We start from the raw sequence: 23819 nt of genomic DNA, 5'->3' as shown, positions 1-23819 counted from the left end.
CGTCATTCTTCTGGGTGAAGCTTGTAGCGTTAAGGATACGTACTCCCTGCTTTTGTGCTGATTGTGTTTTTCTGATGTTTTTGGTGCCTCAGCCCTGCCTGTTCTAAGTGTTGGAAACATATCATTTTGGGAGGGCTGCGGAAAACTAATCAGGTTAGACTTACACTCTCTAGGTTTTTGGGGACAAGAGAAATAACAATCCTCCTTTTTACATGGCCCCTGTACACACCTCTAGGCACCTCCCTCCTGTTGTTTGACCCCACAGCAGGCAGCTTGCTATGGAGGCACATGAGATGAAGCCAAGCACCCTGTGCCTGTTCAGGCACTAGGCTGTGAGCCAGCCTTGCCCCCCTCCCTTCCATTGGTCTCAATGATTAGGAGTGACAGCATCAGGAGGCAATATTGGCATGCTGTCACCTCAGTTAAGGAGGAGGGGGAGTCTGTTCCAGACAAGTATTAGTGCAAACATTTGGACCGTAAAAAATGGTCCCAGTAAGTCTTAGGGGGAATATGCACACCTATCACTTGGAATACTAATGCATAGAATGCATTCACATAAAGAACCCGCTGCCTTTAGAACAACTTGAAGCCTGAGCGGGGACATACACAGTTAGCATTTCTCCACTTACTAAGTAGACACATTACTGGAAAAGCACACAACTTACCATCATCAGGTTTTTTTGGGGCCCCTGAAGTGGATGGCGTTGCTGGCTCTGGAGAAACTGCACAAAAAGAACACAAATTGTGAACTGGAATGTGGTACATTACCGAGGAAGAGTATTTATGAAAGATTGACAAACACACATTTTCAGTGTTGACTAAATCAGGACATGATTAAATTACAATGTCCCCTAAAAATTTACAAGTACAAAGCACACCATTTCCAATGTAGAGAAACTAACACCAATTTAGAATAGGGTGGCTTGAGATAACTTACAAAAGATAACATGTCCTGTAAAGCTCCCCAAAACCACCTTTCAAACATGAAGGTTAAGCAAGAGTGTTTCATGACCAACCTTCCTGTCACATATAGCAAAACTACACTTGCTTTGACTCCAACTTAGATTATCCTAGATACACATCATCCTAGCACACACAATTCATGTGAGAATCTAATTTTAGGTACTTACAGACTAGTTCAGGGGAGCCTGGAGTGGGGGAGGATGGGGGAGACCCTACATGGGGGGATGGTGTCCCTTCATGGGGGGATGGCGTTGTATCTCCTAGAAACACAAAGACACAAATACAATCCTTGAACAAAAGCTATTTGATAAAGGCACACAGAAAGTAGTCTGGAAACATTGAAGGTAGTAGTTACAGTGGACTGGGTAAGCAGTGGCCCCTCTTCCCCAGTCCTCCACAACAAACATCCTCAATGTCAGCTGCTACAAAACCCCAATGTCAAAATATATATATTACAGCCCTTATATTTACCAGGACACATTGAACACACAAACACATGTAGAATACTTACTTCCCCTTTGAGGAGAGCCCAGGTCCTCATCCGAGTCGGACCAATTGGCCTCTTCTTGGCCAACAGTTTGTTCCTGGCCCGGATCCAGGCGACTCGGCCCTGCCTGAGGCTCCTCTCTTGCTGAAGTTACATCAACCACAAAAGAAAACAAAACAAACAATCATTCCTCCAAGTTCGACCTAATACACAACACACCAGCACATCCACATTACTTACAGGGGGCCTGAGAAGGCTGAGCCGCAACATCCTGATCACTGGTTTCTAAAATAAAAGAAATACATTATATATTATTTATGGACACAAATAGGCAGTAACCTCTCATCATGCTAGCACCATACTCAATGCCCCTACAATTCAGAACATAGAAGTGCACTTACACCAATGAGATGCATTGACCATGTTTTAAAACAGGAGGGCACCATGCAAATTAAGCGGGCGCCTAAGGCCTCGCACCTACAGGGGCCTTGCGGCCAGTGGCGGAGCACCAACATTTCGAAGGGCGCAGTCAGGGAAATCTCCCAAGTAAAAGATTGCTTTCAATCCTCGGATCAAAAAGTTGCAGCAGTGTGCTGCAGTCCCTTCACTGCGTCTGCCAGGTGTCTGTTGTCCGCTGACACTTACTCCTCCTTCTCTGCCTGGGGATTGGCCGTCTGATCATGTTATCCTAAGATGTGGAGGAATCGGTAGGTGTGTACCTGCACCAGTAGGAAGTGACTGGCCGGTCAACTCACTCTGCTATCATCAGTTGTTGCTCTGGGAGGAGAGCTCCGCCCTGGACCCGGAACATACAGGTAACCAGGCCCAGACTTGATATTTTGCAGGCTGGTCATAGATTTGTTGTGTCCACTATGCAAAGTGGTTGAGTAGCCCCAGGGAAGTTGGAAGAGTCTGAAAATGGTTGGTGGAGGAGGAGGAGAAGAAGGCCCTGGGTGGCTGGGGGACAAGGAGAGGGCCCCTGGGGGTTTTCTAGAGGAGGAAAGATCCACAATGACGCCAGAGTCAATTGCCAAGGAAGAGAGTGGAGCTGAGCAAGTCCTGCCTATCTGACATGAAAGCCAAACATGGTGTAGATGGAGCCCTTTGCCCTACACAATGACAGCACCAGAGGTGGAAGGTGAGTGGTAGCGGGTCTTTGACATTATAGAGCATATGGACTCTGTCCATTATTGGTAGTTTTGTTTGGAGTTGTCCTTTAGATGTTTAACTGTGTTGTTTTTGACCCGAGCTGTGAGGGACTGAGGTATGACAGCCCACTATGCTGAGACTTATAGTGCCCTAGAATGTTGAGGACTGAGGAATCCTTAGTCCCTAACAGAGGGCACTACAAGTCTTAGCATAGCAGGCAGTATTTCCTCATTCCCCTACAGAGAGGATTACAAGTCCAAGCAGGTAGCCTTCTGCAGTGGGACTTGTTGTGCCCTTGACTGTGGTGGACTGAGGAAGGGAAGTGTAAGAGGGTCTCTGTAAGCTCAGATGTATGGGGGAGCTTTGGGGAACACAGAGTTCCCTTTTACACCAGAGTCCCCAGCTTCCCCCCTCAAATAATGGTTCCCAAACTCTCCTTATATCAGAGTCTTCACACTTCCCTCTTACAGTGTAGTAAGTCTGGAGACTCCGATGTAAAGGGGGCTCTGTAAAATGTGATTAGAGATTAGAAATTTCTAACATTTTTATTTTCTACTTACGATCCACAATTTTCAGCTGCTCAAATGGCTCGCTGCCTCTGACTGCATATTGGAGTGTGGCCGTCCTCCTCCTCCCCTTCTTCACCAAAATCACAAGAGGGTGCCGTCCGTCCGCTTTGGCTAGAAGCAGAAGAAAAAAAAAAACATAAAAAATACGAATGTACATAGTAGTATTAAAGGTTGTGAAGAGACACTTGATGGAGGTAGGAAAGGTAGGAGCGAGAGGGAGGGGGGGGGGGGGGGTGTTGGTATTAGTGTTGTTGCATAGCTAAACACATGTCCACCTACCCAAAAAATTGTAACCTATCTGGTCACATGTAATGTATATTTTTACTTACCGGAGATTTGCTCCACAGCCTTTCGCAGGAGCCTGGGTGAGCGCCTTTTGGCATCACTCCAGGCCCGCTGCAGATCCACTATATCAGCCTGGAACTGAAATCTCCGCTGCAGCCTCATCCGGAGACGACACATCATCTTGTGCTTTTGGTGAAGATGCGTATAAACTTTATCATACCCCCAGAGGAGGAGGAGCTGTGGAAAGAGCAGTGTATGTTTGAGTCCAAGTATGTCCAAAATAGTACAGTCTTCAAATAACATGCTAGGTCGTCTTTGAGATATTGTAGAACAAAGAATTCCATTTCTGGTGATACATATACATCGATGTCCAAATCTACCTCCATGACATAGGTTGCCCCACACTGGTGATTTCCTCTACATGATATAGCCATTTTCTCAATTGGCCTTTCATGACACACCCAGGGCCGCCATCAGGGGGGACAGGCAGTCACTGTATTTACAACCTTATTGCTGTCCATTTAGCAGGGTGCAAGTAACTTTACACACATGTAGCATAGGTATCAACTTTTGTCACCATGTTAAAAGGACAGCAGTATGGGTAGCATTACAGTGACTGTTATTAGTCCAGGCTCACTAAACTAGCCAATGCTTGGAAAAGCAAGCCATGCAGATTGCTTTTCAGGTCCCTTTTAACACGAGCTGTCTGATTGGGTGTGGCTGTTAATTTTTGACGCAGACCTGATAAGCCCCTCAATTCTCCTTTATGGAGTGTTATATGTAAATGGGATTGCTTCATTTGAGATGCAGATTTAAACTGTGTATGGCCAGGCTGAAGGTACCCAAGTTGATTGGTCGATCACCTGGAGGACAACGTACAACCAGTCTGTCAGATTTTACACACACTTATCGCTAGCATCTCTTGTAGCCACTAGCAATAATCACTGTGTTTTCCTGGCAGGGGCAGCACCAGGAGAACACAATGGCTCCGCAGGAGGGTTTCCCCTGTCTGTGTTGATGGTGGAATCAAGGCAAAATGTTTTTCCTGCAAGCCACGGGACAAACAAAGATATTTTTTTAATGAATCCATGATTTTGCCAAAATGGAAAAAAAAAGATGTTTGCTTTGTATATTCTTAAGTTTGCTACATAACTAGAACATGTAACAGTGTTATATCATTGCAGGAGATTTCCCTTCACTTCCTGTCTTGGTGTCACCAGGACAGGAAGTGAGGGAATCTCCCGTGGGGATACAGCCAGCAATTCTTTCCTTTTATATATACTATGGACATTATAAGGCAACAATTGCAAGCTATTTCCCCACAGTGATATTCCCCTCACTTCCTGTCTTGGTGTCACCAGGACAGGAAGTGAGGGAATCTCCCGTGGGGATACAGCCAGCAATTCTTTCCTTTTATATATACTATGGACATTATAAGGCAACAATTGCAAGCTATTTCCCCACAGTGATATTCCCCTCACTTCCTGTCTTGGTGTCACCAGGACAGGAAGTGAGGGAATCTCCCGTGGGGATACAGCCAGCAATTCTTTCCTTTTATATATACTATGGACATTATAAGGCAACAATTGCAAGCTATTTCCCCACAGTGATATTCCCCTCACTTCCTGTCTTGGTGACACTAAGACAGGAAGTGAGGGAAAATCTCATGCAATGATATCACCCTACTAGAAATTGTAGTTCCGTCTAAAAAGTATACATAAAGTAAGCACTTGGTTTCCAAAGTGGCAAAATTATGGAGGAGTTAAAACCCCATAGTGTGATCGGGTAATCTGACGGTGTGTTCCTACACTCCTCAATGTGTCTGTTCATTAAGCTGTGCTGAATTATCCTTGATTCACAATTCCTGCAAGAGTTGCACATGGTATGTGGGAGATGCAAATTTAAGGTGGCATAATTATCCACACAATCACACATAATCCTTTTTAAAGGTCACCAGCAGAATTTGATGGCATAGTGGTTCACAGCAGTGCCATCAGATTCCAGTTAGATCTGTAAATTAACAAAGCAATGGGATCTGGGGGTGTATTTAACTTGCAATGGACACCCCCATTCATTATCATATGGCAGTGTGAGATGGGTCTGTTGGGAATGTGATCCATTGAGACAAGTGATTATACACTCATGTGTTTCTTTTAGAGGTGATTTGTTCAAGGCAATCCTTTGAAGACATGACCATTCCAGATTTTTGTGATCACTGATTCCATCTCAGGTGAACCAATTAGCTGCTGTGTGCAGATCCAGCTTATGATGGTAAGAGTGTCAGACAAGACAAACGGGGCCGAGCTTGCAGTGTGTATGGATGTATGTAAGGCAATAATTTTTTGCATTATGCATTTAGGGAATATAATGTTTCTAATCTTGCATATATGAAAAGGGTCAATACATTTGTCTTTATCTAGATAGATTCCAAAGCGTCAGAGCAATCTGTCACAGATAATTGGGTTTCATTTTGTGTAAAAGTTGAAACGAATCAAATCTATCTATATACAGGCATAGCCCACTTTAAGTACACAATGGGACCAGGGCATGTATGGAAACTGAAAATGTACTTAAAGTGAAGCAATCCCTTTTTTCTTTTCTCGATGCATGAAAATACACCAGCTCCATTGTAAATTTTGGCCACATTGACATAGCCTTACTCCCAAACCATGTGGGAGCATGTTAAGGGGATCCAGGACTATGACATGATAGATTACCTAGGCAAGCTGGCCAGCCACAAAATGGATATGGTGTAGTCCTGGGTACCTGGGTACCCTGTCGTTGCTCCCTAAGTTTGTTATCCCTGTCACTTATGGTTTGTGAGCAGTGTCATGGCAAGCTGAACAAGCTGTGTCCTTACTCACGATTGTATATAAAGTGAGTGTACTTAAAGCAGGGTATGCCTATCTATATCTATATAGAAAGTTCAGAGATGTGAACCTGTTCCCTATTATATACACTAATATATGGTATATAACATTCTATAATGTATCTAATGTATATATATTGTATATAATATATACATAGTATATATATTGTCTAATATATATATTTTTTAGATACACATACATACATCTATATATATACACATAATATATATATATACATATAATATATATACATATATATACATATTATATATATATATATATACATATTAATATATATATATATATTAATATATATATATATATATATATATATATATATATATATATACATATACACATATAATATATATATATATACACATATAATATATATATATATATATATACATATAATATATATATATATATATATATACATATAATATATATATATATATATATATATATATACACATATAATATATATATATATATATATACACATATAATATATCTATATATATATACATATAATATATATATATATATATATATATATATATATATATATATATATATACACACATATATATATATACACACATACATATATATATATATATATATATATAGGGAACAGGTTCACATCTAGGAAGTTTCTATAACAGGAAGCTTCTAGATCACGTCTAATAGGCAGAAAGTGCATGCGCAGATCAGCAGACCAAAAGTTTCTTGCACACCCGCTAGATAAGCGACCCACCCTGCCACCATCCCCCATCCCCCATCCCGCACCCTGCACACTCACACCCCCTCCTTACCTTACACACAAATGCCACGATTTCGTCTGTAAACAGTGCAGGAGCCATGATGCACACTTACGACAGGGCCTGGACAATTTCCGGAAACGTGTGCACGCAGCAAAAGTTTCGTTTCCGGTTTCATGTATAAATGTGAGAACGCGGTTTTGTATATTCGCGAATTCGCGAATAGTGAACATACACAACCATTAAGCAGATTTAACTTAGAAAAAGAAATACAAATACATACATTTGTGGACACCAGAAAACTTTATTTAGACACATGAAGACATTTTAAAAAAAAAATTGGAAACATGCTGTTTATTACATTTGTATTTTTCAAACCAAAACAACCTTTGTACAACATTTAGACCATATACATCGACAAAGAGCCCATAATCAACAGATGCATGTGCAGATTGACAGAATTATGTTAACAGCAATAAATACTTACAGAGAGTCAACACACAACACAGCCAAATCTCACCTCCATAAATAACAAAGGGCCAAAAATGTTACCCATAAAACATGTGACACACAAATATATTGGACCTCTTCGTAGGTCAAATCTTTCCTGATGTCTGAGTGAGCTATATATAATCCAAGCAAACACACACCCAGAATGGTAACGCCCAGTCCAAAAATTAACTGTGTGTGTCCTGTGTGTTTTGGAGCATGCTCAGTTGCCAAAACAAGGGAAATAGAAATGAGGAATAGAAATGTATGTAGGTGTGTATAGTATATGTGAATTGAAAAAATTCTCTATTGAAGTTTGCTAGTCATTATTTAGAATGTTTAGATACAGGAATACATACATATATATACAATTACGTGAGAGAGAGAGAAATATATATTTAGGGAAACAATTGAAACACACCTTTTGGGATTTGAGAAGTGAGATTGTGACGATTGACCAGATATGTAAGCCAACAATCTGACTCATCACTCATGAACATCCCTAAATTTGGCGTGGCAATTATATCAGGCGTTCTTATGTGCATTTTGGCTGGCGTTTTCCCAGGCGTTTTGACATGCATTTTTTGGGCAGGCATTGTTATATGAAATCACCTACAAAAGCCCCAAAAACAGACCACAAACACGTACATGTGAACGTAGCCCGTTTGGGGGCGTTTGAGGGGGATTTGTCCAGCTCAAGGATCAGCTCCCAAAACAGGCAAAAAATCCAATCCTATTCAGTTCAATGGCCCCTGTTCCCATGTGAGCATTTTGACGGCATGAGGAAAACACCCAACGCTCACTGAGAAATAGCACAATGATTAGGGAGTCTGCCTTCCTGCTGTAGGTTTGTAAGTTCGAATCCGGAAGGTGCCCTCTGTATGGGCAACACTTGGATATCTCCAATCCTCCAAATGTTGACATCATTAATTTTGTTCATGTTTGAAAAAGGCATGTGTATCAGCAAACTTTTAATCCAAAGACATGAACAAAATACAAAAGATGCCCCATAAAGTCAATATGTAGCAATATTGTGAGCTAAAGCTCTATTTGTTTGTTGGGCATACTTTGCTAATTAGCCAAGTATAAGGGATATATATATATATACCTTCAGTTAAATGTGTAGTAAAATGGTAACACTTGGCCATACCCATATGGAAGAAAAGGTAGTATTTGCAATATATTTCTAAAAACATTCTTTGGAAACACATAAAATATTGTCAAAATTGTGACATTTCCTTGATATGTGTGAAATGCTAATAATCTTTCTTTGAAATATGTTTTACATCTATTTTTTTTCTATCTGACGACCAATTCCCCAATGTAATATTTTGTGGGTTTTTTCAGAGAATGTGGAGGTTCTATATAAACACTGTAGATTTGACTGCTATGATTTCGGAGTTAGCAGGAAAGGTGTATGGAATGTGATGGTGTTTACTAAAGGATCCCTTGTTGGAAGTGTGCATGTTTTTCCAATTCCGCCGGTTTTTGCCATTTTCTATGGGCGAGACAGCGGATTTGCAAGCGGTATTCAAAAAATAATTGACCCAAAATCGCGCTGGCGAAATTTTTTGAGCCAATTTGACGTTGCGCATGCGCACATTCGCGAGTTCGCAGCTCGCGGCTGGAGGAGCTGTTTAACCTTTCCACACTTTCGCAGATATCTCTCTTTCTAAGTCAGTTTTTGAGATTTTTTAAACGCAAGTCATCTCCAAATTGACTTCCACACCTTCCACAGTGATTTGGGATTTTTGGGGGTACAGGGGAAAATTTGGCTAAACTTTAGTCGAGCTTTTAGCTGGCGTGGTTTTAAGTCGCGCTCTGACCATATTGCATCTTAATGAATCTCACACTAGGCGCTATTTTCCGCCCGCCGTTCTTTGAATGCCAATTTCAGACTTAAATAATCGCCGCTTCGCAAAATCACGCCGAAACGCCAATTCGCCGTACTATGAATCAGGCCCTTAGTGTCTAGGGGGTCTAAAAGGTGTACCTGTGAAGTTTCAGCTCTGTAGCATGTCCAGAACCAGAAAAAAAAAGATAATTTTTCAGTAGAGCAGGGATGGTGGGAACCCCTTTTACACCTATATGATCTTTTTTTTCTGGTTCTGGACATGCTACATATATATATATATATATATATATATATATATATATTAAAAAAATACTCAAATACCAGCCCTCAAAGGGGCTTTTGGGGACAATATATATATATATATCACTGAACAAAAAAAATTACACAAATACCAGCCCTCAAAAGGGCTTTTGGGGACAATAGATATATATATATATATATATATCCAAAAAAAACCTCAAATACCAGCCCTAGGAAGGGCTTTTTGGGGTGCTGTCCTTACAGCAGGAGTGTACCAAGAACACTGGCTAACAAGACCGGGAACTGTCCCTAGCTATAACAGCAGCAGCAGCACCAGCACTTTCCCTGCTCTCAGTAACACAGAAATGATCTAAGATGGATGCTGCCCTTGCTTATTTATAGGAGGTGGGAGGGTGTGGGAGGGAGGTATGCTGATTGGCCTGGAATGTGTCTGCTGACTGTGATGTTCAGGGTCAAAGTTTGCCTCAATGATGATGTATAGGAGGCGGACCGAACATCGCATATGTTCGCCCGCAGCGGCGAACGAGAACATGCGAAGTTCGCCGGGAACTGTTCGCCGGCGAACAGTTCTGTACATCTCTACTGGAGACATGCTTGGTCAGTCCATCACCTTTACCTTCAGCTTCTTTAGCAAGGCAGTGGTTGTCTTGGAGGTGTTTGGGGTCGTTATCATGTTGGAATACTGCCCTGCGGCCCAGTCTCTAAAGAGAGGGGACCATGCTCTGCTTCAGTATGTCACAGTACATGTTGGCATTCATGGTTCCCTCAATGATCTGTAGCTCCCCAGTGTCGGCAGCACTCATGCAGCCCCAGACCATGACAGTCCCACCACCATGCCTGACTGTAGGAAGACACACTTGTCTTTGTACTCCTCACCTGGTTGCCCCCACACACGCCTGACACCATCTGAACCAAATAAGTTTATCTTGGTCTCATCAGAGCACAGGAGATGGTTCCAGTAATCCATGTCCTTAGTCTGCTTGTCTTCAGCAAACTGTTTGCGGGCTTTCTTGTGCATCATCTTTAGAAGAGGCTTCCTTCTGGGATGACAGCCATGCAGACCAATTTGATGCAGTGTGCGGCGTATGGTCTGAGCACTGACAGGCTGACCCCTCCCCCACCCCTTCAACCTCTGTAGCAATGCTGGCAGCACTCATACATCTATTTCCCAAAGACAACCTCTGGATATGACGCTGAGCACGTGCACTCAACTTCTTTGGTCGACCATAGCGAGGACTGTTCTGAGTGGAACCTGTCCTGTTAAACCACTGTATGGTCTTGGCCACCGTGCTGCAGCTCAGTTTCAGGGTCTTGGCAATCTTCCTATGGCCTAGGCCATCTTTATGTAGAGGAACAATCCTTTTTTTCCAGATCCTCAGAGAGTTCTTTGCCATGAGGTGCCATGTTGAACTTCCAGTGACCAGTATGAGAGAGTGAGAGCGATAACACCAAATATAACACACCTGCCCCCCATTCACAGCTGAGACCTTGTAACACTAATGAGTCACATGACACCGGGGAGGGAAAATGGCTAATTGGGCCAAATTTGGACATTATCACTTAGGGGTGTACTCACTTTTGTTGCCAGCAGTTTAGACATTAATGGCTGTGTGTTGAGTTATTTTGAGGGGACAGTAAATTTACACTGTTATACAAGCTGTACACTCACTACTTTACATTGTAGCAAAGTGTCATTTCTTCAGTGTTGTCACATGAAAAGATAGAATAAAATATTTACAAAAATTTGAGGGGTGTACTTACTTTTGTGAGATACTGTATGTGGGATGTGTTTATACTTGTAATAATGTTGTTACACTTTTGTATGGGTGGGATAGTCTAGTCATCCAGGCTGGGTTAAGTGACTAGTTAATTAGCTCATATTAATTATGTTACAGTTTGTAATGTTAGGGTAATATGATCAGGAGGGGGATGTCCTCCTGTGGGGTACATATTCTGTGTAAGTTTGTCAAATAAAAGTTCCAGATCTCATACAAGCTTTTTGTCGGCTAGTCTTGTATGTTATGCGGCTATAATATTAGACCAATTTGATGCAGTGTGCGGCGTATGGTCTGAGCACTGACATGCTGACCCCCCACCCCTTCAACCTCTGCAGCAATGCTGGCAGCACTCATACATCTATTTCCCAAAGACAACCTCTGGATATGACGCTGAGCACGTGCGCTCAACTTCTTTGGTCGACCATGGCGAGGCCTGTTCTGAGTTTAACCTGTCCTGTTAAACCACTTTATGGTCTTGGCCACCATGCTGCAGCTTAGTTTATGGGTCTTGGCAATCTTCTTATAGACTAGGCCATCTTTATGTAGAACAACAATCCTTTTTTTCCAGATCCTCAGAGAGTTCTTTGCCATGAGTTGCCATGTTGAACTTCCAGTGACCAGTAGTGAGAGAGGTAACACCAAATTTAACACACCTGCTCCACATTCACACCTGGGACCTTGTAACACTAACGAGTCACATGACAGGGAAAATGGGAGGGAAAATTGCTAATTGGGCCCAATTTGGACATTGTCACTTAGGGGTGTACTCACTTTTGTTGCCAGTGGTTTAGACATTAATGGCTGTGTGTTGAGTTATTTTGAGGGGACAGCAAATTTACACTGTTATACAAGCTGTACACTCACTACTTTACATTGTAGCAAAGTCTCATTTCTTCAGAGTTGTCACATGAAAAGATAGAATAAAATATTTACAGAAATGTGAGGGGTGTACTTACTTTTGTGAGATACTGTATGTGGGATGTGTTTATACTTGTAATAATGTTGTTACACTGTTGTAGGGGCCAGATATTCTAGTCATCCAGGCTGGGTTAAGTGACTAGTTAATTAGCTCATATGAATTATGTTTTTAGTTACAGTTTGTATTGTTAGGGTAATATGATCAGGAGGGGGGTGTCCTCCTGTGGGGTATATATTCTGTGTAAGTTTGTCAAATAAAAGTTCCAGATCTCATACAAGGTTTTTGTTGGCTAGTCTTGTATGTTATGCGGCTATAATATCTGATCTCTATGTTCAGACTGGAAAAAAGCGTTATACAAATTTTTTAAATACTTTCTTCAGCCCTGTGTATACAAAGGAGCATGGGGGAGCTCATGACCATAATGAGGGTGGTAGTGACTTAGCCCCAAATAATCCACAATGGCTCAAAATTGATATGGTCCAGAAATATTTAGACAAAATAAAGGTGGATAAAGCGCCTGGACCAGATGGCTTCCACCCACGCATCCTAAAAAAATTGAGGGCTGTAATTTCAAAGCCTTTGTTTCTAGGTAGGGCCTCCCAATACTTTTGGTAATATAGTGTATCTACTTTATGAACACATTTAGGCAAAAGAATCCAAAACAAAATATTGACTATAATGTTACTTTATTGAGTATCATAAATGGATTGGATGGTATTTAGTTAGCTGCAAGAGTCTGGTCCACCCAGGATCTGAGGGCGGTGACGCGGGCGTAGACGGCTGGGGTAGATGTAGAGCAGGAAGAGCTACCCCAGGACACAATACCGGCCAGGGTCCAGGCTCCGTTCCTCTGGCACACAAGGGGTCCACCAGAGTCACCCTGAAAAGAAAAAAGAGGAGACGTCACAGGAGAATTCCAACACAATGAATGTTTCACTTTATAGAAGTTCTGTCGGTCTGAGCTGTGTTCCCCCGATATGTACATGCATTAATCAATCGATCTGCTTATTGCAATTAATTAATTAATTAACCAGCCAGTGACCACCAGCCCTGGGATTGTATATTGAAGCACGAAAAAATGCTTTCAAATTGCTGTTTAATGATGTAACTGCTGGTTTCTATAGTCCTCCAGCTGCACAGCAAGCTTATTCTTTAAATAGCCAGCCATGGTAATGCCCCTCTAGGCCTGTAGGAGGAGCCGATTGCTCAGAGCGCGTAGCCTTGCTTCCTGGTTTTCATCTGATTCTTCTGATCCTTTAAGTGACGTCACTTCCGCCGTGCATTCTACGCTGGTAATGCGTGGCATCCAGGGGCTCTCCAGGTTCCTGAAGCAGCCATTACCCTGCCCTAGCTATTGGAACTGATGACAGTGGTCCTGCAGGATGGGCTCAGGAGGACACACATCCCTACACAACAACTACAGAGGAGCAATAATAATTCATGTTTCTTGTGAGTGTTTTTATTCCTTTTTTATTAAAATCTTCATTGGGATACTACACCTAGCTGGCGCTTCCTTCCTTTCTGCTTTCTTCAATTGATCCATACAGAGTTGGTCACAACTCTGAGGATAGCAGCCACAGGTGGTCCCATGCCTTTCCTATTACCCCCAACCATTATGGACTAGAGACCTTTATGTGAATTTCTTTTACCCTGACCATTGGTTGTTTAATTCTTTTTTTTATTAAAAACGTTATTGGGATACTACATTTAGTTGGCGCTTCCTTCCTATCTGCCTTCATCCAGTGTCTTCAGGGTTGACTGCTTCCTCCTGGTTGGTCCTGAAATGTTCCGGAAGTTAGTGGGCAGGAAGAGTCCAATCAGCAGCTGAATATTCATTCAGCCCTGGCCAATCCCTGGGGAAAGGTGCCTAGATGGTGACTGGGAGAGTGTATAAATACTTTGAGACAGTGAGAAGCCTTGTCTTTTTCCCTGAGGAGGAGATCACAGCCTCTTAGGCCAATCTGCCATATGCCTGCAGGTGTTGAGGCCTCAGTTGGGTTACCTGGAGGCCTGCTGCTGGAAGCTGACTGATGGGCTGGCATCTGAGGATCTAATCTGGAATTATGGGGAGGTGTACAGACGGATCCCATCCTAGGATCCTAGAGACTCTTGTGCTAGAGTCAGCAGGTTTAAAGGAGACATTGGGGGAGATTTACTAAAAATATGTACACAGAATCTGGTGGCAACCAATCAGTGTCCAGGTAGATTGGTTACGATGCACAGCCGCCCTAGAGTTTAGTAAATCCTCCCCATTGCGTCTGGTGTCCTGAAGAGCTCAGTACATTTAATTCTTAGTGAAAGGACTGTCCAGAGAGAAGGATAATTCTCCTCAAGCGCTACTACAAAGCCCAGTTCATCCCTTACTAGAGCGAGGACTTGCCTCGCAGTTTTCCAAGAGAAAGTTCAGCTTCCTCAAATCATTATCAGGGGTTCCTGGAGTATCCTAGCGTTACCAACTACCTACCCAATTTCTCATTAAAGCATCCCGCCAAACAATAAAATAAAATCGGACGAAAGCTTCTATACATTCCCAAGAATATCTCTGGCAGGTTTCCTTTTAGTAAAAGTTGTTACTGGTTTGTAGAAACACCAACATGGTTGTGACGGTGTTCACCATCACTGGTAGTGAAAGACAGATACTTAATGCTTTGGATGGCTTCAGATGGGACAGTAATATTTGTCAGCAATATCTCTCAGGAAATGTATGAAGATGAATGGTTTGACTTTTCAGATCGCTAGAATATTGCAGGAGTGTCTCATAGACCTATGCTAGATAGTGAGATGGGGTGGGGTTTGTTATTGGTAAGTGCCTGTATTCCATTGTTCTATTGTTTCTTTTTGCCTTAAGATAAACTTATTATGGGATGTATATGTGTATGTGGATTGACTGCTAAGGGAGAGGGGGGATTGTCCTACAGTGTATATCTCTTATTGCCTGTGTTTGAATAAACAGTTTGAGTTCCTGCTTACCCTCAATCTAGTGTCCTGTCTCTATTTGGGGGAATCTGCTAGAAGGGATTGCTATGCTCTTCATACTCCCTTGAATCATCACTAAGCTCTTGTAAGAGCTTGTTCCTGTTCCTGCTTCGTTCTCTGGGGAAAGAGAGGTTCACCCACTGGAACCTGGAGCCTTGTCATAGGTCCAGGGTGGGTAGGAGACGGCAAGACCCCAACCAAGCTGTGGCAGTTCGTGGGGTCAGCAGTGGTTATTGCGTCAGGTGCTTGGAGCCCTCAGGAAGCACTAGGAGCATCCGTCAACTGAGGTACCCAGTCGGGGTGCCGGTTGATCCGTTACAATGATCCTTCTAGGAATTGAACCACACGGGCTAGGGATCCTTTAGCCATTGATACTAGTACCCTAGCTGAGCAATAATAGCTAATAGCAAAAGTCATTGTACCATGCAGGAGGAGACACCGGAGGCACCGGCGCAGATCATGGTGTCCCTGATGTTGGATCCCCAGTAGCTCTGGCATCCGGCGGTGGTCAGGAGAGGAAGAGATGCCTGCTGGAGCTTAGATGGTGTGACCTGAACTAAAAGAGAGAAGAGGAAGAATTTAAAAAATGTCCAACAACATTATCATCACAGCGGTTCCATGTGGCATTCTGAGCTCCCAACAGCTTCCCAATGAGATCACATCTAACTTCTATGATGCCATGGCCTTATTCCTTCATTGCATTGTAGAAGAGCACAGTATGATCGTTATGGGGCTTATTCCTATACAAAAAGGTCAAAATGAAAACTTGTGAAGACTACAACCAACAAGTCATCACATAATATACACTCCACATTATGTAAAATATCATAAAAATGTGCCGAAAACAAAAGCTGGAAATGAAAGATATACAGTGGTCACGTGACCACAAGAGCTTCCTTCCCAGCGTTCTTCTGCTGGGTGGAAGGCTGGGATTAAAGACATAGGACCCACCCATTGACTTGAATAGGCTGTGATTGGCTACTGATTGTACACACAAATGGCAGCTGCTTTGACGGCGTGACTTCTACCAGGAGACACCACCAATCAAGTCTGAGTAGGGCTGGGCAGGAGTCAGCTTGTGATGTCGCAGGTTTACCATCAAAGTACAGGCACAATGGGGGAGATTTACTAAAACTAGTGCACATAGAATCTGGCACAGCCATGCATAGTAACCAATCAGCTTCCAGGTTTTATTGTCAAACCTTAATTGAACAAGCTGATTGGTTACTGTGCACAGCATAGTAACTCTCTGTGCTCCAGTTTTAGTAAATCTCCTCCAGTGTGCCATATTTAACATGGTCAGTACAGAACAGGAAGCCCTTGAATCAGAAGATTGGCAGGATCACCAGGAATTTACAGCACATGGATGTTTCTATATAAAAAGGAATAAAAATGTCCACTATAAAGGACCAAAGAATGTAGTAATTTAGCTTGAGATACACTTTAATATCTCATATTTTTTTTTTTGGGCTGGGGGGCAATTTTTGGTTCTGAGTATTAGTATCCCAAATGCATTATATTTTGTTTATTCTAATTCCCTTACCAGCGGCATTGGTGTATCCCCATCCGGTGGTGACGCATCTTTCTCCTCCATTGAAGACATCAACGCTAGCAGCAAGACACACGGGGGAAATGCGGTCGGTGAAGACGGCGGGAGTGGCCAGCTTGATCAGGGTGATGTCATTGATGATGCTCTGGGAGTTGTACTGGGGGTGTCTGAAGGCCTATGAGAAGATATGTTAGAATAAAATTCCTGGAAATGTAGGTGAATCCAACCAGATACATCCAACCAGACTTCATACACAGACCCTATAGGTTTTTTGTTTTATCTATAAGAGTAGCTCGTTGACTAACTTTACGGAAAGAGACAAACAGAGCAGTTACTCATAGCTCCCGACTGTCCCTGATTTGGAGGGACTGTCCCTGATTTGGAAAAAAGTCCCCATGTCCCTCTTTCCTCCTTATTTGTCCCTCATTTTGGTCTGGTCTATGTAATTGTATATAAAATGTACTTTTTTATCTTTCAAAAAGTATTTCCCAGTGCTAAACCTTTCATCCATTTTCTAAATTACTTCAAAAGCCAATATAAAGGAATAATAGTGGTAAAAAAGCACTTATGGGTTTACCGTATTATTTTTTTGTATAATTCTGCTTTAAGGGCAGGGGGTGTGTCCTATGCCTGCAGACTTTTCCTAATAGGTGTCCCTCGTTCCCATCTCAAAAAGTTGGGAGGTGTGCAGTTACAGTGTATGGCTGATTAACCCTCCATATTGAAAAAAGTACTTACTCTGCCGACATTGATTCTCTGGACGGCCTCAGAGCTGGAGGAGCGGTCAAATGCACCCAGGACCACACGGTGGGAAGTTCTGGAAGGAAGATAAAATCGATTGTTATTTCCAATAAGGCTGATTTGATATTTCAGATGTCGGCTCCAATTTTTAATCTGATAATCAGAACACTTCCCAGCACTTTCTAAATTTATACCTGAAAATCAACAAAGATATAGACATAGCCTGCAGACACATTTACTGAGGAAGGCACACAATGTTAACTTTGTCTTTCTTGTACAAAAGGGTCAAAATTGTGTTAATTTCAAGCACCATCACCATTACTTGTCAGGTTATCTGAAACACCCAACTCTATAGAAGCCATGGAATACATGGGACTAACTGACATGAATAAACAGTTGGATAAATGGCTCTACATTTAGGATGTATCTGGTCTATAAACCAGAGGCTCTGAATAGACAGTTAGATAAATGGCTCTATATTTAGGATATTTGGTCTATAAATCAGAGGTTCTGAATACACAGTTAGATAAATGGCTCTATATTTAGGATATTTGGTCTATAAACCAGAGGCTCTGGATGGACAGTTGGATAAATGGCTCTATATTTAGGATGTATCCGGTCTATAAACCAAAGGCTCTGAATAGACAGTTGTATAAATGGCTCTATATTTAGGATATTTGGTCTATAAACCAGAGGCTGTGGATGGACAGTTGGATAAATGGTTCTATATTTAGGATGTATCCGGTCTATAAACTAGAGGCTTTGGATAGACAGTTAGATAAATGGCTCTATATTTAGGATGTAACTGGTCTATAAACCAGAGGCTCTGAATAGACAGTTGGATAAATGGCTCTATATTTAGGATATTTGGGCTATAAACCAGAGGCTCTGGATGGACAGTTTGATAAATTGTTCTATAGTTAGGATGTGTCTGGTCTATAAACTAGTGACTCTGGACAGACAGATTACCAGTAATGCATTGCAGTGACTTTGTCATATAAAACTCACGTGACTCCGCAGTGGGCAGCAGTGACAACCCAGAGACTGTTGATGAGGGAACCGCCACAGAAGTGGGATCCAAAGCTGTTCTGTAGAGTAAGAAGAGTCACCAGATCATTGCTTTATATACAGATCATTTCACGCTTTCTATGAAACATCTGTTTTCTATATACATTACATGAATACCATTTTGGAATCATTTTAGGCTTACAATAAAGAAAAATATTCAGGGTCATGACATATAACATATATTATGTCGCTGGCTATGGGCTGCTTAACAAAGTCTGGCTTAACTAATAGGATTTGTGAGATGTTTTAAGCTCCTTTGGAAAGCTAAGTCTTCAGTCTCTGAACTATGCCCCAAAGAACAGAATAGCAGAGGTATCCCTGCCCTGTTCCACCAGGAACCTTTCCCTATCTCTACACACTGCCCCTAGCCAGCGGGAGCTCTATCCCTATGCTGTCCACTTCGCAAAGTGCGTGCCAACAGCAGTAAGGCAGTGCTATTTTTTAGCACTGCCCTCACTAAAGATGGCCACAGAGGTTCTCCAGGGTTGCAGCGCCCAATCGGACAGTTGCTTCCCTGACAGCAAAAGAAGCTCCAGAGGAACAAAGCTCTTCTTAGCTTCCATTTCTCCCCCCTGTAAAGCAGCCTTGACACAGCACCACCTACAAGTATAGGTCATAACACTGTACTTGGATGCAATATGCTTTCCTGTGCCAAAATTCCTGCATACAGCAGTGTGTTTTAAAGGGTGCGGCAATGGGCTCCCACCAGGTCCACCTGATAATTGAATTTAGTAGTCCAATTTTAAACCTGAGCAGGGCAGTCAATTTAACATGCCTACACATAGCAGGTGGAAGGTAGAAAACTGGTTTGTAGTATACAGGTCATATCTCTGTGCTTGGATGCAGCATGCTGTGCCCGCACCAGATTTTCTGCATGCAGGTGTGTGTTTTATAAATGGCAGTAATGGGCACTCACCATGTCCACCATATCATTGTATTAAAAATCACACTTTAAAAACCCTTGGCATTTTGTTTACAGTGCAGAAGTCTGAAGGAAGTCTAAAGTTCACTGTAGCCAATGCACAATGTACCCCTCAGACAGGTTCTTCAGCATCTTTGCCACATCAATATATATATATATATATATATATATATATATATATATATATATATATATATATATAGGGAATGGGCATTAGACCTGAGAACACTAAAAATAAATGCAATAAATTGGACTGTTGTATCTTGGAAAGGCTCAGACCTTCTTCAGAGGGGTGCTGGTTGGCATGTAAAAATATGGAAACTATTATTACGTCACAATAATATATGACTTGTAATATAAGCTGTTGGACAAGAGTAACAAGGAATAAATGTTTGGTCGTACCTGCAGAGACACCTGCCAGGGCCAAGATCCAGAAACGGCATTCTCACCGTTCACAATCCTTGCATAGCCGGAGATAATGGGCTTGATTGCGGGAACACCGCAGCCTGGGGAAAACATTAACTGTTAGCAAATGTATACTGCACAATGCCATAATCCAATATATTTCTACTTATGTATGGATAATGCTATATTGATTTGGATTTTAACTTTATTACTTTTAGCTCTATAACCCTGCAGAAAATATTAGGATCAGAGGAGCCCGAAAATCTCAGACATACTATACCTTCTTCTGTTTCGTATAAAGTAAAAGCTACCCCCCCCCCCCCCATTCAATTTGTTTGCTTCCCATGTCCTGTTGAAGAGATTTCTCTATGCTTTTGGTTCTAGAGATTCAATAGGAAGTGAGAGGAAGTCACTATAAAGTGAGGGGTGGAGCCCCTTTCTAATGTTTTAATCAGAGAAGGGATCCCCATTGGAAGGTTTACCCTTACCCTTTGTTCTGGTGGACTTCCAATCTCTGTCTTTGTGACAATAAAAAGAAAGAGTCTCCCCAATGGGGACACAGGTGTTTTGTTCCTTCGCTACTATATATACCAAAAATAAAAAAAAAATGTTGGCTTAAAAAACTATTCAAAAATATTCTTATTATATTGTGCAAAGTGAAATAAAAGCATTATATACTGTATTCGTTTTAAAGTCTGCAATGTGATACAGAGAGGAAGTTGATGATCTCCAGTTGGCTTCCATTACATTTTATGAACTTTGCACTGTTATACTCCATGTTTCTGGTGCCTGGCAACAAAAAAATGTGGAAGGCCTGAGGGATGAAGCATATCAGGAGAGACTTCAGGAACCTAACAGGTCCAGTCTGGAGGAAGGAAGGGAAAGGATGGTCTTGATTGTAACCTTTACCCACTTGCCTCCCAATCCTAATCTGACACTTCCCATATAAATGTAAAATTCAGCTTTTTTTCTAGATAATTAATTAGAGCCCTGAAACATTTTTTTTATTTTATGCAGAGGCCCTAAAGAATAAAATGCGGTATTTGCTAATTTTTTGGGAAGAAAATACAATTTAATGAATTTTAATGTGCAAAAACACTATGTAATACCCAATTGTTAGGTAAAATATAAAAGATAATGCTACGCTGAGTAAATATATACCTAACATGCTTTAAAATTGCACATGCTCTTGGAATAGCGACAAATTATGGAAATTAAAAATCTCTATAGAGAATACAGCTTACTAATTTATAGTGACATGGGAGGTCTGGTGCTAGAATTATTTTTCTCGCTATAACGTTCGTGGCAATACCTCACATGTGTGGTGCGAACAGTGTTGACATAAGCGGTTTGATCAGATGCTTTCATGGGGCGGTAACGGCCTGTCCACAGTAGGCCAAAACCAGAAGTGACAAAATACTTATCACTTCCGTTTTCTTAACCCATAGAGATGATTGGGGAAGTTCGGGACCTTAGTCATCCATATGATAAGCCATTGAAACTTCCAGCTTCAGTTCAGGGGCTCCCTGGTGAGACAGGAAAGGCTGGGAAAGCAGCTGAAGGCGGTAGGGAGGGGGGGGGAAAGATGATTGGGGAAGTTCCAGACCTTTGTTATCTTTATGGTAAGCAGTTGGAGCTGCCATCTTCAGTTCAGGGGCTCCCTGGTGGGACAGGAAAGTATGTGAAGGCAGCTGAAGGCGACAGGGGGGAATGATGAGTGGGGAAGTTTGGGACCTTGGTCATCTATATTGCGAGTCATTGGAGCTTCCAGCTTCAGTTCCGAGGCTTGCTGGTGGGACAGGAAAATCTGGGAAAGTGGCTGAAGGTGGTAGGGGGGGGGGGGGATGATTGGGGAAGTTCCAGACGTTAGTTATCTTTATGGAAAGCCATTGGAACTGCCATCTTCAGTTCAGGGGCTCCCCAGTGGGACAGGAAAGCCTGGGAAACCAGCTAAAGGTGGCAGGGGGGAAAGATGATTGGAGAAGTTCCGGACCCTTGTCATCTATATGGTAGGCCATTGGAACTGCCAGCTTTAATTCCCAGGGCTCCCTAGCGGGATAGGAAAGCCTGAAAATCAGCTAAAGGCATTAGGGGGGAAAGATGATTGGGGATGTTTTGGACCTTGGTCATCTATATGGTAAGTCATTGGAACTTCCAGCTTCAGTTCCGGGGCCCCCTGGTGGGAAAGGAAAGCCTGGGAAAGTGGCTGAAGGTGGCAGGGAGAAAGATGATTGGGGAAGTTCTGGACTTTGGTCATCTATATGGTAAGTCATTGGAACTTCCAGCTTCAGTTCTGGGGCTCCCCAGTGGGACAGGAAAGCCTGGTAAAGCGGCTGAGGGTGGTAGGGGGGAAAGATGATTGGGGAAGTTCTGGACCTTGGTCATCTATATGGTAAGCCATCACTGCAGCTGCAGCCATGGCCCTGGTATACCTATTTCAACCCTGGTAAGTATGGGTAGGTCCAACTGAGGGAAGTGTTTAAATGCATGAAGGGTTTGCATAAGGTTCAGGAGGTTCAATAGGAAGCTAAGGTCCAAAACAGGGAGACATGACCTCAAAATAGAAGGAGGAAAGTTCAAAACTAATCTTGGAAAGTATTATTTTACCAAAAGAGTAGATAATAGTTGACTGAGCTAGTGGATCAGTCAACAGTAAGTGAAGTTAAACACGCTTGGGACAAATTAGATCTATACAAAAAGGTTTAAAAAAAAAAAATTTAAAAACTAAATAAAAAATTTAAAAGAGACAGACTTGATGGACCTGGTCTATTTGGACTGGTCATGTCACTTGGTATTTTTCTGCCATTATTACCCTCTTTTGAAATAAAAAAAAGAAGACCATACACAAGACAAATCTACAGGAGGAAAGTCAGTACTCACCATAGGCTCCACTAAGGAGGGCTAGGCAGGACAGGAACCACAGCATTGCCATTCTGCTACAAATCAAGTTTGTCAAAGTATGGAAATGATCGGGCTTATATACACCCAATCCACCAATCAGAAGAGAGCTTGTCTGAGACATGAACAATGTTAGCTCTCCATATCAGGACTCCTTAATCAAACTATAATATATATATTTTTTTACCTTGGCCTTCAGTTAACAGGTGTCAGAGGTGCCACCACTTGGTGAAGCTCCCACGGAATATTTATTTAATGCTATGTGAAATTGTTCATATAACATATTGATAGGTTACTAACTATGCATTAAAAAAAAAAAGAAGAGGTTTCAAAATATAATATTTTTGATTGCAAAAAAAAAAAAGAGAAGCTCCTTTTCGGAACTGTGGTCTAGGATTTTTTATTAATTCAAGACATACTCTGTCCTTCATTCTGAAAGCTCTTCGTTACCCTTTATGGAACACCAAATAGGTGTTCACAAATCTTCATGGGCCCTTATAATAATCAATTAAATTGCAGATTGGCTCCCATGATGCCACCTCTACTGAGGATTGATCTTTACCTAGGGCTGCATTCACATCTGAGCAATGCGGTATTGAGCATTTTTTCAGCTTTTTTTAGGGCGTTTTTTTGTGTTTTTGCACAGCATTTTTAAAGTGTTTTTGAGCTTTGGTATTTTTTATTAGCCAATAGAGAAAAGTGTCATTTGTTTCATAATTTTTTACTATGTTTTTCAGCTTTTTCATCTGCCTTTATTTATTTTACATTTATTATTATTTATTTATTTTACTTTTTTTTTTTAAGGGGTTAAGAGTTATGGTTAGGGGTTATGGTTAGGGGTTGATTTATTTATTTTATTTATTAATTAATT

The 23819-nt window shown here is 41.8% G+C and overlaps 1 protein-coding gene across 1 annotated transcript in view; it reads right to left on the bottom strand.

The window, feature by feature from the left end:
• LOC309551104 (uncharacterized protein) overlaps positions 1-22982 on the bottom strand; it is a gene marked incomplete at both ends in the record, with an annotated part of 215915 nt that extends 192933 nt beyond the window's left edge. The window contains 7 exons of the mRNA XM_082251550.1: positions 13110-13269; positions 15788-15921; positions 16909-17089; positions 17653-17731; positions 18664-18743; positions 20048-20151; positions 22931-22982. Coding sequence (XP_082107676.1) covers positions 13110-13269; positions 15788-15921; positions 16909-17089; positions 17653-17731; positions 18664-18743; positions 20048-20151; positions 22931-22982 — 790 coding nt within the window. The remainder of the gene's footprint in view (positions 1-13109; positions 13270-15787; positions 15922-16908; positions 17090-17652; positions 17732-18663; positions 18744-20047; positions 20152-22930) is intronic.
• Positions 22983-23819: the final 837 nt, after the last annotated feature.

The sequence above is a fragment of the Pelophylax lessonae genome (genome assembly GCF_965119305.1).
Source record: "Pelophylax lessonae genome assembly, chromosome: 1".
NCBI classification, from domain to species: Eukaryota; Metazoa; Chordata; class Amphibia; order Anura; family Ranidae; genus Pelophylax; species Pelophylax lessonae.
The sequence above is the reverse complement of the archived record's forward strand: the minus strand, read 5'-3'. Positions and strand labels throughout refer to the sequence as shown.